Source organism: Falco biarmicus, chromosome 10 (genome assembly GCF_023638135.1).
Source record: "Falco biarmicus isolate bFalBia1 chromosome 10, bFalBia1.pri, whole genome shotgun sequence".
In the NCBI taxonomy this organism is placed as follows: Eukaryota; Metazoa; Chordata; class Aves; order Falconiformes; family Falconidae; genus Falco; species Falco biarmicus.
The window spans coordinates 6,328,274-6,346,258 of record NC_079297.1 but is presented as its reverse complement, the minus strand read 5'-3'; the positions used below and the strand labels follow the sequence as shown (position 1 = coordinate 6,346,258).

The 17,985-nt window shown below is 43.3% G+C and overlaps 1 protein-coding gene across 6 annotated transcripts in view; it reads right to left on the bottom strand.

Moving 5' to 3' along the window:
- The window catches only part of EYA2 (EYA transcriptional coactivator and phosphatase 2), a 101,187-nt gene extending 90,666 nt beyond the window's left edge, over window positions 1-10,521 (bottom strand). For 2 of the 6 annotated variants that reach the window (XM_056354606.1, XM_056354609.1), the window contains exon 1: window positions 9,425-9,527. Coding sequence is in view for 2 of the 6 variants with exons in the window: in XM_056354603.1 (XP_056210578.1) it covers window positions 9,012-9,076 (65 nt within the window). In the remaining 4 variants the exon portion in view is untranslated. Of the gene's footprint in view, window positions 1-9,011; window positions 9,132-9,272; window positions 9,295-9,424; window positions 9,528-10,446 lie in introns of those variants that run through there. The other 4 variants (XM_056354607.1, XM_056354608.1, XM_056354603.1 and 1 more) reach the window with 4 other exon arrangements.
- Window positions 10,522-17,985: the final 7,464 nt, after the last annotated feature.

Sequence of the window (17,985 nt, the reverse complement as noted above, 5' to 3'; positions counted from 1 at the left end):
CAGTGAAGGCAGAGCTTTGCCTTCTTTCATTTTTTTCTAGAAAGTGGTCAGTAATATTTTAATAGCAATGTCATTAAAAACTTGATACACAAAATGTTAACTTCTCAACTATGCAGTCTGTATCATTTCAGTGGGGTTTTCAACTTTATAAGACAGATAAACTTCTATAGTTTAAATGGCTTTTGATTAAATGGCTTGATATACAATTATGTGCTCTTAATCATCAATTAGGTCAATTTTCCATGTTATAATAGATCCATTAAGTAACCCAGGCAGTGAAAGTTCATTTTACAACTGAAAGTAACACCAGGACCAAGACAGAAATTTAAGAGTCCTGCCCCACCAGCAGAGGGAGGGTGGGAGAGCGTCTTATCAATGAATACAGTACACGAAGTCTACATGCAATTGTTTAATTGTTTCTTCCTCTGTTTGCTGAAGAAAAAGTGAGGAGCAGAAGATCAATTAAAAAGCAGAAATATAAACCCAAAGCATTAAACACTACTAGATATTTAAGATCCCACAGTGCTTCTTACAAGCACAGTGCATCACTCCCCCACTTCTCCCGGGGGAGTTCCAGCTCCAATAATTACTTTCCGTCTGCTCACAAAGTTAAAGTTCAAAACAATATTCATTTTCCACTTCCTGTCCTAAACCAGGGCACAATGCTTCTGTGCATCATTAAGCAACCATCCTGCTCCACCACAGATACAGTTAAACTGCTGTTGTGATTGAATAATCCTGATTTGTGGCAGGGGGGACAGGGGAAGGAGAAGCACTGGGCTTTAAGAAAGCAAACGCCAGGCTCCAACATCAGTGTGTCTGACTTTTAGCAGCATCATCCTTTATTACTTTCAACCCCAAATCAAGCATTTGTCTCCACCCCCTACCCCTACTTTGCAGGGGGGAATAAGTGGTGTTTCAAAACTGATGTAGCCCAGAGGTTTTGCTGCATCTCAAGTATTTTACAGAGGACTCAGTTGGCTTCCTTAGTCCCTCTCCCCATCCATTTCCCCAAATTATATTCATCTGCTGCAGTGAACAGGAAGGATGGCTGCCAAACAAACAAAATGAAATCATACAGAACAGGCAGAATACGCCTTCTTTCAAACCACAACTTAAAATTTTCAGGTGCAGACATATTGAAGAGGGCAAAGTCATTTTAAGGAGAGACAGCAAATGTCTGTCAAAGTTTTCATACAGAAAATATCTTATATTGCCTTGTACAGGGTTACACACATTTACAGCATTGCTGAACGATTACGTATTTTAGGTCAGAGACTTAAGCTTGCCTCTTATTCAGATAGAATTGAATTTCGTTAGAAACAAGATTCCTCTAAAGTAGATATTTACACAACAGGCTACCGAGACTAAACAGAATGAGGATCTTGATAATAATACTCCAATAAATAAAAACAAAAATTGGTGCCGGCGCTATTTTCCTGCTACACACCTAACTCCACCAACATACGGAAGAATATTAGGTCAGAGGAGACATACACCAAGCACTAAGTCATATCATTGCAAAGTGCAGGAGGTTACATCCACTGTTACCACAGGGGCTGTGATACCTCCCTCTCAGGGACCTGAACTGGCTTCCCACCCGATTTGGATTTCTTGACTTTTGCTAACTGCTGCTCAAAACCTTTGCTGAGTTGCAAATAAAGTCTATGAGCATGGATAGCACAGAAAGACAGCAATTCCTGCTCCCATTCTGTAATGCTCAGGCACTGAAGAAGTCAGCTGGACTTGCACTGACAGTGGTTACAGTGTGATTTATTTTTTTTCTTAAGTTTTCTTAAAAATGCATTTGTGCAACAAGTACAGAAGATTTGAAACTGTTCCCTCCCAAAAAGGGGCCAATCCTTACTTGAGTGAAATGATTAGGAACTGCAGTGGCAGCAGGACTGTATCTAATATATTTACCCACAGTTAAGCACAACAAAGGAGAAAATGTATTTTGCTACAAAGCATTAAGACATTGTGCCTAACTGTATCTCAGCGGACAGGAGCAGCATCAATGTAGCACTTGCCAAACCTAAGCTAGCAAAACCATGCTTCTATAAATTCGAAAAGTAAAGTTAGCTTATTAAAAAAACGAAAATTTGGACACAGCAAATATAACATTCAAATATTTTACTTACAAAAGTGTCATGTTTCATTAAAAATGGTGCTTTTTAGTTTGTTAAAGGGTGGAAAAAGTCTCAAAGAAAAAGTATTGCTCAATTCTAAACAAAATTTAGTTGTTTCAACCACAGAAATGGGAAAAAAATAATAAATTTGCATAGTTTACAAAACTGAAGTACACACTGTCAACATTTGCTGAAAGTACAGTATTTTGTAAATACATTGACTTGACTTACAATCAAAGAATTGTCAAATAGTTACAATTACAGTCAAAAGACAATAATTTAGCACAGAAGAGCAGTCACAAGGGGAATCAAAACCGGTGATACAGATCTGTATTCAAAACTGATCAAAGCTATTTCAAAGTAGCTGTAGGACAATTACATGGCAAAAAGATGAATCAAATATGTCATCAAAAGGCACAATTTGCAATAGATGCAAAATTCGCCCTTAAGACAACTGATGAGCTTCTCTGTGTAGTGCACAAGCTAAGTTGTAAATAACTGGGGCCCCCAGATTGCTTTGCTTACTCAACCTATTTAAAAAACAAAAAAAATTTCAGATGCCTGCCCCACTTTCCCCTCACTGTTTCTTGTGGGTGCCTGAGTAATCCTAGAGGCATTTCCAGTTTTTAAGGCATTTGCTGAGTTTAAGAAATTTTCCCCACGTCCCCTTGCCTTTGTTTGGAAGCACCAGGCTTTCCTCCTCTGGTTGAGCTTCTCTGTGAAGTCTGCCCTTTCCAGCACAGGGAGAGGCATCAACTATCTCTGGGTTAACTAGTTACTATCTGGGCCGACAAATATTAAATAATTCTTTTTATTTATGTATTTAGCTGGACTGCTTTCCTTCTCAAAAGCAGGGACAGCAAACACAAATTTCTGCATCACGAGACAGAATGCCTAGAGTTAGGCACCAAGCAGCATAAAATTACCCATTTTCTTAAACCTTTATGCACATCTAAGAAGGGGCAATTAAATATGGACTTCTTTTATTACTGCAACCCAGAAAAGTAGGACCCCACTGCCAGGAACAGGCAAGCACAGAGAAACCTTGTCTGCAGAGTGACTTGGCTCTGGCTGCGTTTGCAGTCTGTAGCACTGGTTTATTTAGAAACATTCCCAAAGAAGTCTATTATTATTGAAATAATAATTCGGGGAAATGGAGGTCCTGACTTAAGTGGTGTTGCAGCAAAGGCAAGTTGAGGTTCTACCGTGCATCAATTTCCTCTCCAAAAAGCAGAGGGGAGATGAATGACACCGGCATTTCAAGCAGCATTCACGCAAAGACACGGCCGTGAAGAAATCTCAGGTTTGTAACCAAATACTTTAAACCTTCATTTCCTTAAGAGGAAACCAGCTGGGAATATGTTAGAAATAAGCTATCATCAAGGAAGTTTCTAACATCTGAAAAACAAACTTCAATCAATTTCTACCGGTCTCTGTCCATCAGTAACAAACCCTTCACCTGCTTTTCAAATTGCCGAGGCTCAAATCCTATCCAGGCTCTCCCGGCCTCAATCCTATTTTCACTCTTTGTATTCAAGCCTGGCAGTAACAACAAAAACCAAAAAAACAAAACCAAAAACAAAACAAACCCACCCCAAAAAAGTCTTTCAAACAACAAAATCCCACACCCCAACGAAACACGCAGTCTGCCTCTACAAAAAAATGTCAGTCAACAAATAGGCACAAATTTCACAATGGCTGAGGTCATTCTCTTTAAGTCATTAGGGTTTGTGGGTGAGTTTTCCTGGTGGTTTTAACATTGGTTTCTGTGATTGCAGTTATGCTTATTTATGCATTTAAGGCGTATGATCTAATACACTTAGGTTTAACTACTTCATTCTTTTGACATTCTTTCCAAATTATAAAAAGGATTCTTGGTGTTTTCACTGCCTTGGTAAAGAAACAAAATTGCTGTCCACATAATTTCTTAAAAATACAGAACAGACTAAGTACTTGTTGAAAATAATTCAAAGAAAAAAACCCTACACCAGACATTCCCCCCCTACATAACACTTACTTTCCTTCTCTCTTTAGCCTTCTGAGGGAAGCTACTATTTTTTGAAAATAGCTGTTTTGCTGGCTTCTTTAAAACAATATCCAGGCCTTCATTTTACTTCAGTTACAACTTATAATCAACACAGAAGTTCAGTTTGTTTTTTTTTAAATCCCTTCTATTTTTACTGTTATGCTTTTAAAAAACTGCATATTTACAGTATGCTTCATTCACATTGCATCTTCCACAGCCACTTTGATCTCTACAATAATACTTTATTCAATGCCTTTTGGTTATTATCTACTGGGGGTCCTTGCTAGACAAAAATCATATAAGTCAGTTCTTTATTTCTTTCTATCAGAAATGTAAATTATCTTCACCCTCCCAGGCAAAAAAAAAAAAGCCCGAACAGCTCCCACCAAGTAAATCAGGCTGGAGAAATTCACGAACTTGTCTGAAACATTCAGAAACATTTGCAAGAAGCTCAAATGCAAAAAAAAAAAAAGTAAAAAAAAGTTGTGTATACATGTGCGTGCACAATCTCTCCCTCAATACTATGTGCAGTGCATGGCTATTGGCTTGTATACATAAATTATATTAAAAACATTTTAAGTAACCTTTTCAAACTTGAGGCCATAGTTACTTCTATACAAGGTATTTCCAACATCCCCAATACAGTTTCATATATCCAAGCATATTTCTGGTCACCAGGAGGAAGAGCGGACAGCACCCCGCCAGCTCTGTCGAGACAGAAGGGCCCGCTCCTGCCTGGTCCCCTGCCGACAGCGCAGCCACCTCTCCTCGAGCCTCAGCTCAGCATCACCCCAGGTACAGCTGTGGCCCAATCACACCAACAAAACGTTATCCACTGGCACATGAAACTTCAAACTTCCCAAGCCATCGTACACCCATCTCCCAGGTTCTGTAAAACACCTCGATTTATAGCCATGCACTTTGCGGGCACCACAAAACATGCCGGGCTCCCTTCTCCCCGCTGCTCCTCCCTTTCCAAGCAACTTTTTCTATTTGAACCCCAACTAAAACAACCCTCCACAAACTACAACAAACCTTCCTTAGAACTCCCCATAAACCTTACTGTAACCCCGCAGCAGACTCCTGGCTTTTCACAGAGCCTCCGTACATAAACACGACGGAAAATACCTTAGCATGGCACTAACGGTATTTCCCGGACCCAGCAGAGGTGACAAACAGAGGGAGAGCAAGCCAAGATGCCATCTCGACTTCAGGCAAACAACCTCTTCTGACCTCTGGCAGCTCCCACACACTATTAAACAAAAAGTATTCTCTCCATGTTAATGAACCATGTACAATCTAACAGATAATGCTGATGTTAAATAAACATGTTTATATGTGACTCCTAATGCTATGACTTTAGCAGCTGCAGACAAATAATTTTAAATGGGAAGGATTATGCCCACATATATTTTACACACCTTTGAAATATCTCAAATACATAATTAAAGCCCAAGTACAAAGACTGAGTGAAAAGAGGTTTGACTATTTTTAATTAAATATTCACCCTGTGACACACTTACTGGAACCATCTATGCAGTGACCATTATTTTGGATCCAATTTTCCTCTCACACCTCTTGCAGCTGTAATTCAAGGGCAACGGAACAGCTTGCCGAAGAAGGGAACTGGATCAGGTTTTGTATGCAGTGATCCAAAAACATTTTGCACGATGACTGCAGAGTCCTAAATCATTATTCCTGCTTTCTCTTCCCTCCTGCCTCAACACTCTGGTAGCACCAGATCTACCAGGCAACACCTCCAGGCCCCAAATGACCCTACTGAGATGAGCAATTATTTGCATCCTAATTGAAGGGCTTATCCTCACCTGATTAAAACAAGGTGTTTGTTAAACATCATTACTTGAGTTAAGATCTGCAAATAAAGATGAAGTATTGTTTTAGAGAATTAGAATGAACAATTGTTTTCCGATGAGACCTCTTAGCAGTCCCAACTTGGATGGTCTTCCTGGCTTTTCAGTAGGGAAGGGAATAGATTTGCCGAGTTCTCTCTGTTCATATCAAAGTGATTATGCCAAGAGGTCTGAATAGCTGATTTTTTTTTAAGCAGATATAAACTACCAAAAAAAAAATATCAAAATCTTCTACTTTTTACTAAATTAAGCCACTGAAAAAGAACGTACCTAAAAGCTGACTGGCTTTACTTTGTATGTGCTATTGTTTAGAGCCCTGAACATATTTTTTGTTCCTTCTTGGTATAACTATTTTTCTTCCTTGTGTAGCAGAATATTAAATTTAATGAAAAGAATGTGATTGTTAGTCCAGAAGACTACATCATGTACTAATCAAGTTTATATGCTATTGCTGCAAGTAACACACATGCATGTGGTAAATATACATTGAAAATGGCAGTACAAGATTTTCCTACTTGATCCACCAAATGATGCCTCCACTTAGGGCATACATTTAAAATCTTCATATTACAACTGCAGCATTCCATGCTTTATGGAAAGGATCTGAATTTGCAACTTCCTTTAACAGTCTGTCCCTAATAAAAGTGACCCCAGCCAGGCAAAATTAATTCAAAAATATTTTCTTAGCATTCTAAGAACTCCTGCTAGTTTTCACAAAATTTTAAAAGCATTTTTCACTGCACAAGTAATCTTAACAATCATTTCCACAGATTAAGTCTAACAACCTGTGAATTTATTGCAGAAGGAATTTACTGCAAGGAATTAATTAGTCTTCAGCACTGTTTTTGCTTGTTCTCCAGTTGAAGACACCTTAAAACCATCTGGTTACTGCAAAATCTGGCACAGAAGAAACAAATTTTACTGAAGAGAATTACAGCTGATTTCAGAATAGCTGTTTTACTACTACACATCATAAATAACAGTCGGGAAGACAGGAGAAAATTACTAACTTCTTTAATTGTTTTCTTTGTCAGCAGTGTGTACATATACATACTGACATACAAATACAGCCACGCTGACTTCAGTACAGTGCCTTACACGCCTGAAGTTAAACATGCAACTAATTTTTACAGGATTAATAGTTAAATCATTATGTTTTCAGAAAAATCTAGCATATCAATCAGCTAAGCACAACACCACAGCAACACACAAGACTTTCAGTGATATTCCAAGATCAAGTTCTTCATATGAATACGTGAGTTTAATTCCTTTGTATAACCAAGGCGTATCTGCACACATCGTGTAGTTGAATATGGGACTTATTGTTGGAGGGGGAATTATCAACAACATTTTTATTTCTCCCTAATGAAGGTTTTCTAATGAAATTTAAGACTGCCAAGGTTGTATTTGAAACAGGAGCCCATTTCAAACATTTCAACCAAATAATGGTGATAAGATTAGTGAGTCATGGGAATCGAGTCTCTACACAGTATTTTAAAAGAAAAGGAGCCGAGGGGAGCGGGCTAAACAAAGCAAAGCAAATCGATGAGCCTAAAACCAAAAAAGCACACTGCCTGATATTTAGCCAAATGTTTTGACCTGTTGGTGGGGGAGTAGAAGAGGCATGAGAATTGCATGGACAATCTGACTCAACAACTTCACAATTTAATTTTGCATCACACGTTTAAGATTTTTTTTTCTTTCATTAAGAGATATAAGTTAGAATAATTGAATCAAGTTATCAGCTGCTGTGCTATTCCAAGTGCATTTTCAAAACATGCTTAAAAAGTTTCTGGAATGCTTCCAAAGCTGCGAGCACTGATTATTTTCAGGGCATTTGTACTGCAAGTCTTTCCTACTTGGATGTGTAACATTTGAGGCCACATGATGCCTTGAATTTCAAAGCAGAAATAAAAATTCAGCTTTAAGAACAGAAATGGTTTATTCATGTCAATAAGGACGAGGAGAAAGAGTTTATGCCGCATACAGCAACAAGTAATACAAACCAGCGCAACACTACACGTATGAAAATCTACAAAACATTAGTTTAGACACAGAACAACCAGTTTAAATATATGCCATCTTTTGTGGACCAGACCACCCTAACACACACAGCCATAGTCAGCGGAAAGAATTCAGACATGCTTTCTCAATATATTGGGGGAGGACCCCTTCTCTGGACGGCATTGCGGAGATAAAGAAATCCTCAGTAAACTAGTAAAGTCCACGAGAAAGATTAAACAATAAACCATTCCTGCCACTGCCTTTCACTGCATGAAGAGATGTGTGAATGTGGTACCACGCTGAACAAAGTTTCTGTTAATATTTGATGTAGACCAATAAACTGTTATACGTTAACCGTACGTATTTTAACAATTACAGTTTTATACAAAAGAATATATCATTTGCCTAGCTGAAAAACTGTAGCTGTACACCGAATTTCCTTTAGAGGCCATTCACTGGAGTCAAACAGAATTGAACACTTTAAAAAAAGTTCACTTAAACTGCATAAACCACAGCACAAGTTTCCCTCATAGAAGCAACGGAGAAGAAGAGCGTTAAGTCGTTTTATTTAAACGCACGCTCCAGTTTTCAAAGTAATTCCTTAACGAAGCCAGTTTTCAGGTGAAAATCAAACGTGAAGCATCAGTTACTACCTCTGTTAGCTCCCGGTCGCAACTCCGCACGCAGGACCCCAACGCGCTGCGCACGGAGTAGCTCCGCGCCCGCGGAGGGCGGCTCTCCGCGCTCCCCCGGTGGGCTCCGCGGTGAGCGCCTCGCTCCGCGCCCCGCTCCGCTCCGCGCCCTGCCCCGCTCCGCACTGCCCCGCTCCGCACTGCCCGGCGCGCAGCCCGCGGAGGCGGCTCCACGCTCCGTAGCGGCCGCGGACACGCACAGCCCCGCTCGCCGCCCCACTGCCGCCGGGCCCCTCCGCGGGCGCGGGGAGAAGCCGCTCCGCGGCCGTCCCCCGCTGCCCCTACTCACCGGTGGTGCAGCGCGGAGCCGCAGCGCTGCGGAGTGTGCGCGCCCGCTGCGGGCGCAGTGAGCATGTGCGAGGCAGGCGCGCATGCCTGCGGAAGGGAGCGGAGCGGGGCGGCGGCTCCGCACCCCGCGCTGCGCCCACCCCCCGTCCCCGCCGCGCCTCCCGCCGCAGCCCGCGGGGTGCGGAGCGCTGCGCCCCGGCCGCGTCGCCGGCAGCCGCACGGCGAGGGACGGCGCCGGCGATTTTCAGCCGCTTCATCTGACCTGTTGCTTCCCCAGGAGCGAGGCCGGAACGCGTGGCCCCTCCGCCCCCGCCCCCCGGCAGCCTGTCACCGGGGCCGCCGGCCCCTCGCGGCACCGCGGGGCTCTCCCGGCGCTGCCCGCCGTCGGGGTGGCCGCTCCGCGCCCACACCTACCGCACGCGTGGGGCCGCGGCGTGTCGCAGCGCGCTCCCCCGGCGCCGGCCTGGGCTGCGCTGCCCGCGGCGCGGTGCCGGCCCGGCGGGGCGGAGGAGGAGCCTCCCGCGGCTCCCGCACGCCGCGGGGCCCGGCCGGAGCGCGGGGACGCCCTGGCAGCCCCTCCGCTATTGTCACCAGCCTGCCCCGCCACCCACCGCCGCTGCCCCGGCAGGAGGGAGCGCTGGCCCGGGCGCTTGCCCCGCGGTCCCTAACAAAGTGCCACCGACAGCAGGTACCGCTAGCGCGCGGTTTGGCTTCGGCCGCGACAGTTGCTGTACCGGTGCTGTATCGGTACGCTGAGCTGCGAGTTTTTAAAAGAGTTCCGTGGTGTAAAGCTTGGACGCTTGAATACCACGTGAACAACCACCTTATCTCTAGGCTCCGCTTCCCTGAAAATAACCGTTCTCACTACAGTCCTTGTGTTACTGATCTCTAGTGACAAATTATAAAAGAAGGGCTTTTGTGGACGTCTGGTTTTCTTATGCACGCTGTGCCACAGAGCTGCAGGTCCTGCAGAAAGCGCCAAGCCACCTCTCTGCCCTCAGAGCGCAGAGAGCATCGTGCAGCTCCTGGCTCCCCACAGGGTGAAAGCCCCCTGGGTGATGTGGCTTCTGGCTCTGATCTCAAGGGAGCCAGACTGGAGCTGTGGCCATGCAGAGGTGCTGCCGCATCTCCCGTGTCAGCACGGAATCAGAGGCAGTCTCTGTTAGGTGCACCTGGAGGGGGACTTCTGCCCCTGCCTGATGTGGTGGGTGCCTCTGTCAGGTACGTCATCTGCTACTTTGCACATCCTCGAGAGGGGCAACAGGCACCTTCGGAGGGCTTATGCTGGGGAGACAGGGCTGGGGCCTCCCGCCGCGTGCACCCTCCACGCGTCCCCTCATACTGTACACCAATGCTCATGGCTTCACTTTGCCCATGCTGGCTCATCCCCACGCACGGCACACATCCCGCACGGCTGTCCCTTCCCACCGGCATACCTGCTCGCTGGGGATGCAGCCGGGCCACAGCGGCACTGGGGCGTTTCATTTCCACACCCGCTCTTCCTCTTTATGCCCCCCTTCTCCCCAGCCTGAGGCAGACTGCAGCTCTCCAGTTCTGTCTCTCCAGCACTGGGGAGGCGTCGGAGGAGACCTGCAAGTCCTCGCCCCGACGGCTTTTATTACACCTAGCCCTTTCCTCAGGAAGGAGATATCCCATGAACCGCAGTGGAAAAGCCAAAGGAGCACAAAGGGTGTTGAGTTCAGGGTTTGAACAAGCTGCAGCCCACTCATGGATTTAACTCAAAATTTTGACAATGGAACAAAAACATCATTGCAACGAGACAGCTGTTTTTACTATCAAAATCTCTCAGATCAGTTTGACTGCAAAGTGTGTTCCTACAATCCAAAGGAGACAAAGCTCCCAGCATCAGTTCGGAGCTGGCAGGCTTCCTAGCATGAGCTACCTCCCGCCGGCCTTGAAAAACCGAAGCTCTTTCAGTTGTTATTCCCCATCAGTTCTCAGCACTAACCCACTGATTTCCCCATGGATTATCTGCAGTTCTGAGTTTACACCGCTCTCACATTAAACTCGGAGAGATGGCTGGTTTGGGGGGCTTCCTTGCTGCTGTTCTTGCCTGTAATTGTGGTTCTGGTGAGGAGTCTCCGAAGTACAAGAAAGCCTTTAGGTCAATCTTGGGAAAAAAAAAAATCAATCTTTTCCTTCCCCCCCTGCCCCTCACCCTGCCCAAAAGCCTGATTGCCACATTAGCTGCTTTTGGAGCTGGTCTTAACAAGTTCGTATATATACTAATCATCAAAAAATGCCTTACATGCAAAATTCACTCGACCCCTGATTTCACAACATATTTGAATATATGCTTAGTTTTATGCATGTGAATAGTCCTACAATGATCAATACAATTATTTACTTAAGTGCTTAAAGCCAGGCAGGTATTTAAGAATTAGTATTGTTTGTGGTAATGCCACAGGGAGCCAGTCAGAGACCAGGACCTCATTGTTTGCACAGCACCCTGCACACAAAAAGACACTCCTTGTCCCTTTCAGTATAAGTAATTTTTGTAAGTTGTGAATTGGTGCCAGAAACACCTTTCTTGAGCTGGTGGGTAAACATTATTTGTCTACTCTAATATCCTTTTTATACACTAAAAACATTGTATGCAATACTTGGAAAAGTAGATAAGGGCACAGTGGGAGAATGTGCAAAAAGGAAGATAAAGGCTATTTTTCAGTTACAGGAATTTTAAACATTTTCATCATTGTTAGTATCCAGCAAAATACCTGTAGATCTTAAAAGCAATTTAGAAAGGCAAGGGAGCAAAATAGTTCCTGCCCCATAGATGGGTATGGGCTGGGATATGTGGGTCTTACAGCTGCGTGGGGTACCAGGGGTACCAAGAGAGCCTAGGAGCGAGTCCTGGCAGTTAGCTCAGTAAAAGTCTCCATTTCAGCAAGCTAGGTCATCATCAGCCATGTAGTGCCAGGGATTTCTCAGACTGGTGGAATGTTTTTTGGTCCAAGATAAGGCAGGTTTAGGAGGGGGTTTGCCTGACTTGTTGCCTTGTGCTTATTCCCACATACCGTAAACTTAAAGAGTGAAGGGAAACTGTGCAGAAAGTGCCGCGTTCACCAAATGGATCCCGATCACCTGGCTGGGTGACAGTGTCCTGGAGAGACTCTGGAGCTAATGATCCTCCTTGGGCACCCCGGGGGGCTTGGGCAGCGAGCCCATTCCCTATCCTCAGGGCACACGGGGGGAGCCACCTTCTGCCAGAGCCTGGGATCCAGAGAGCTTATCCCGTAGCCTGGGAGAGCCTACAGCTACACCTCAGCCTCTCCTCTGAGGCGGCAAGGAGCTAGATGCCAAAATTTAGTTACTATAGAGAGTGCATTTCCCTTGAGGAAATATTTCCAGTTGCTGCTGTCCACCTCATCATCAAAGTTAACAGTTACATCAGTACAAACTGTTTCCGTTTAAGAAACAAGAATTGAGCCAATATTTAACTTTAGCATCCTCCCTGACAACTAAGATGTGATGCCACCCTCTTGGTACGAACCAAGGTAAGAAGTCCTCGAAAAGGGTATAGAGGATTTATTGGGGTACTGAATATGGTTAACCCTGAGCATAGAAACGTCCTGAGTCAGACCCTGCGTGTCATGAAATTGCTTTCCAAAGCTGAAGATTGTAAAAGCGATGCATTTCAGGCTCTTACTAATTGTTCTCTGGCCCTTGGGTTCATGTTTTCAATTTCTCTTTGCAACCACAATGCTGAGTAACTTACTTGTTTTCTAAAATTAAAACTGAGAATCTCACATTTTCATGTTCTCACATGATGCCAGAGCTCAGGCTTTGTGGGGAAAAAAAAAACCAACCCAAACCCAAAACACCCCAACCCTCACTTTTTAGAAGACTTCCAACAAAATTGCGAAAGTTGGCAACCATAGTATTTCCTAACACATTATTTTGTGGACTGCAGTGAAATTTCATTCTCAAGGCTAATGGTTGCTTCCTCCCTGGTAAATGCCCAGAATTGCCACTGCTGTTATTGTTAGAACATCATTAATTTATGCAGTATTTTTAAAACAGAGGAGAGGTGCTCTGTCCTCAAGTAATTAGAGGATAAATAACACAAGCTAGAGAGTATTTTGAATTTCATTGTTGTACAGCTAAACAGAATTACTTAAAGAAGAGCTATTTCATGTATTAGTGCTCAGTCCTGCAAGATACTAAGGTCTGATTCTGGGAAGACTTTAGGCATATATTTAATTTTAATGCCTCCAGACTGACCTCGGCATAATAAAGCACTTTATGTGGGACTGGCTATTTAACAGGAGTGCCATCCGAGGGGACTTAACGGTGCTATACTTGGATGCACTTCTGATGCCAAAAGGCTCAGCACCTTGTAGGATGGATTCTTCCAGGGATGACGAGAGATGTGTCAGGACCCCAGTGCTAACATCTCACATTCAGCACTCAGAACCTGAGCCACCGACTTTAAGATTCTTATTATTATTTCCAAGAACTACTTGTTTGCAAAGTCGCAGGCCACAACATTAACCAAATTTTTCGCTGGGTCTTCAGTGCTGATGATAAACCAGTATGTATTGTTTAGCCTGCTTCATCAAAATTCAGAACATTTGTAACTGATAAACAAAGTGCATGTTAGCTATTAAAGCTCAAAATTAGGCAGGCAGTAAAAAGTAATCTGAGAGGAGGACTGTAGCTACTGATACTATTGAAGCTGGTCTTAAAACATATGGTTTCCAATCATTGACACAATGCACAAAAATAAAACCCTGCAACTGAGGAGTGCCTGATCTTTTCACCACTAAATGATCAAATATGCCTGTTTGTTTTTTAGTTTTATGTCCCCTTCCTCTTGCTGGTTTTTAAAAGTAGAAGCTTGCTATTTTATATTAGCTGAAGATTTGGCCCTTTGAATGGGCTACAGACGGGCTTCATTAATCAATTTCCACTACTGGCTTGAAATGAAAAAAACCCAGAATTTTTTTACTTTTTTTTTTAATACCCTCCCACTATTTTGCTTGGAATTTCTCCTGTAGAAACAAAAGTTCCCTCTACTCCATCCTTCCTGTTTCCTCATGCTTTAGCAGAAATATGACTTGTACTATAAAGACAATGAAATTTCACAAATAATACATCCATTGACAAAAAATCTAGGATTTGTTGCAGGGCGGGATGCTGCCACTCTTTACTGCAAACAGCCATCTCTATCAGAAGGAATAAAACTAATCTCACCTGTGAGCTCAACTGCAGAACTGCAGAAGTTTGCATGGAAGGGCATTAAAATGGAAAATAAGTTTTGTGACCATTTTGATCTTTTTTCCCCCAATTTTTTTTTAAAGGCTCTTTTAATAACATGCTGGCAGAGAAAAATTCTTGTGTTGTGCTGCTGCCTGAATTTGGGATGGAGCATTCCATGCCAACACAGGCTTCCTGCTGACTCATGTCAGCTCATGCCATTAGGAACCCGGGTCTGAACATGGGAAATGGCCGTGGCTCTGCTGGTGGAAGGAATGATGGTCTGCAGGAGAGATCTGACAAACCTGACCTGAGAAGGAGCTAAAGCAGTATTTTAAAGTTAAGGTTGGATATGTTATTTCAATTACCATTAATAAAAAAAAAAAAATCACTAGGAAGAATTTGGACATTGATCCATTTGGAGAGGAGGTACACGATTATGGGTTTTTTTACATTAGAGCAGAGCTGGGAAACAGGCAGTTTTCAATTCTAATCAATATGTGCATTATAAGTCAGGTTAGAAAACTTGTATTATTTTTTAAAAAAAGAACATTCCCTTTGAAAATAGGATGAGTTTGTGGTCTGAAAGGAAGACACATGGTTCGCTCATGTGGCAGTGAAAGAAAACAGAAGGTATTTGTGCCGTTGTTTTCTCATGGTTTGTTAGCTAAATTTTTCCTTTTTTTACACTTCAGGTGAAGTATTTTGTAGATATCAACTTCCTCCTCAGGGAAGACTTATGAATTCCATAGACTGGCAAACCTGCTCAGAAATGACAGCTTTTGGCTGTGTTTCTTTATGACTAGAGCACTGTGCATGAGGCAAAACGTAATTCCGGGACATCGCTGAAGCTGCTTCTGACCTGTATAATGTTGCATGTGCCTCCAGGTAGCTGATGTTATAGTAAGCCAAAAAAAGCTGAATTTTGGGTGGGCTCCATATGAGGCACTGGTTAGCTTTTCACGCGAGAGCATCTAAGTCCCTCAGCTGTTGCTGCGACAGCAGCTCAGCAGCAGCGCTGGTACAGAGTGGCTAACTAGTCTTCCAGAAACCTTCCATTCAATTGATCTTGTAGAGTTGGCAAGTATTTGGAAAGTTTGTTCACATGTGAATCAAAAGCCATCCTTCTTCCAACTTAACATTGGATTTTGACTACAAAGAGGAGTTTGATTTTAGGTTTTAGGCATTTTAGGAATCGGAATGCAAGCACTCATATTTTTTTAACGTGGCTGTCCCCGTGGGAATGAAATCTTATTATTATGTACATTAAAATTGATAATCAAAGACAAATGCTTCAGTGTGTTATTTTAAACTTGGAGAATGTTTACCTAAATTCTACCTACTTTCATTCAAGAAATCTCATTTGGCTTTCTAAACTGTACTCTATCTTCAGTGAACATTTCTTTAAGTCACATTACACTTGATGGAAAAAGTAGGGACAAATTCAGTTGTACTTTGAATGTAATTTAACTACACCATAGAAACAGGCTTTCAAACCTTTCATTGAACTGATTTACGAGCGGAACTAAGGTTTGCTTAGTACAACATTTTCACAGTAAGAGTTACATTCCCACAACAGGGAATGCTGTCAGGTAGAATGACCATGAGTCAATTCTGCCAAACTAATTGCTCTGTTCAGATGAGTCAATCTGGCTGCCTCAAAACTTTAATTAGAAAATTTAACATTATTTTTAAAATTGCTCCAAAACATGGCTGTTAATTATACCAAGACAAAACGAGAACACAATAGGTGCATAAGAGCATTTTGCTATTCTCCCCATCATTAGTAGTCATTGGACTTTAAATTTGTTTTACAAACTAATGAAAGGGCAGAATGTGATAGGCTGAAGAACTGGAATGTACCAAAGGGGCTATGCTTCTGGAGTGCAACTACGTTTAATGAATGCATGTGATTACAAGCTGTAAAGATCCACCCCAAGTTAAAAGAATAAATGCTCTTTCTGAACTGCTGCGCAAATACAGTGACATTTAAGAAACTCAGATCTAGTCAGGTAGTGCTAGGAAAACACAAATAGTCTATTCTCAATTTTTTTGGTCAAGAATACAGTAATTCCATTTTTGCTTACTACAACGAGAGATCATTTGCATCTTGCTAATCTGTATTACAGGCAGGAATAAGCCACTTCCTCAGTCTGTGAGGCTGAGTGCTCCGTGGACCCTTCCGATAACTCATTGGTCACCCTTTAGAAGTGTAAAGCAAGTAAATCAATATGATTTATAGTTTGGGGAGCAATTCTCTGCAGATCAATTTACCTAGGATAATTCTTTTACAAACTGACTCTGGTAATATATTTCCTTTTTTTTTTTTTTTTTTTCTTCTGCACTCAAGAAGATAATTAGACTAAAATGTTCCCTTATGCTCCAAAAATGTGACTTCTTATGATCCAATTTTTACTTGTTTTTTATTGAAGCCTACATGCACCTTCCAGTGCTGGGCACTGGTGCAGCGAGTGCTCGGGTGGGGGGCTGTACCTCGCATCCTTCCTTAGTACAGAGAGGGGGGACAGGCAAATCTTTGCTCTCCATGGCACAGTTCAGCAGTGACCCAGGAGATTCACTCCTCTGCTATGCTTGTAAGCAGAATAACTTGGGGCTTTCAGAAAGAAGTTATTCCAAATTGTGGGAGGTAGCATGATAAGATCTCCATCTGGCTTGCAGCAATTTGAGTACTTCTACTGCCTTGTTTATACCATTTGAAATATCTAATGAATACAATATGCTGCCCCCAAAATAATATTGCATATAAGGCCTGTAAATTTAGAGGGAAAAATTTCATAAAAAAACTTAGCACATTACCTCTCTATAAACATTAACTGGGTGTTCCTTATAATGCTTTCCCAAGCTTCTGTTACATCCCACAGGCAGGCAGGGAAGCGCAGGTACCGGGGCGCTGAAGCAGCAGTGGAGATCCAACCCAGTGGTCAACCTTTCTCCTCTTCCTTTGTATTTTGTTGCCATTTTTCCATCCCCAACAACCTTTGCCTTAAAGTTTATGTTTGTCAGGGAGCAGCAAATGCCGATAGATTCCTACAGGAAGGTGACCCAGGAACCGCCTGTGACCCTAGCACAGGCAGTGATGGATGCTGGCAATGAAACACAGGGAGCAGTGAACCAGGTCCAGGGTCCACCCAAGGAGCTCAGCCAGGTACAAAAGCAGGGGGGAGCAAACAGAAGATCAGAGATGAATCACTTACAGCACAGGGCAGGTGCCCACCAAGAGTCACCGTTGGAGACACAAACACCTCCAGGCAGGGGCTAGGTGCTCTGGGGCTAAGCTTAAACAGAGCTCCTGGGCCACAGGGGCTGTGGGTGGAGGTCCCAGCTGAGGCTGGTCAGGGCAGTTAAGGTCTCCTGATACATTCAGGGCCCTGACAATATCTGGAAATAGTGTCAGGAAAAATATTTCCAGATACAAAAGGCTGGAAAAGTTGCAGCCTTGGTGCAAGCAGACCTGGGGATCAGGTGTGCGGCAGCTGGAGGTGGGCTTGGGGCAAACCAAAGCGCCCCGTGGTGACCTGTGCCATTGCACGCTGCAGTACCTGCTATCGGCTCATCACCAGTGTTTCATTGCGCCTTGCTGCATTTTATTATTTAGGTGGCTCTACCAGCTCTTGACGTAGATCAGCCTGGCTCTGAGGGTGGTGCTTCTGGCTGGGGTTGCACCTGAAAGGGGCAGCAATATGGAAGCTCAGCATCTGAGCCTTTCTGCTGCACAGTCTCTGAGAAGATCCAAC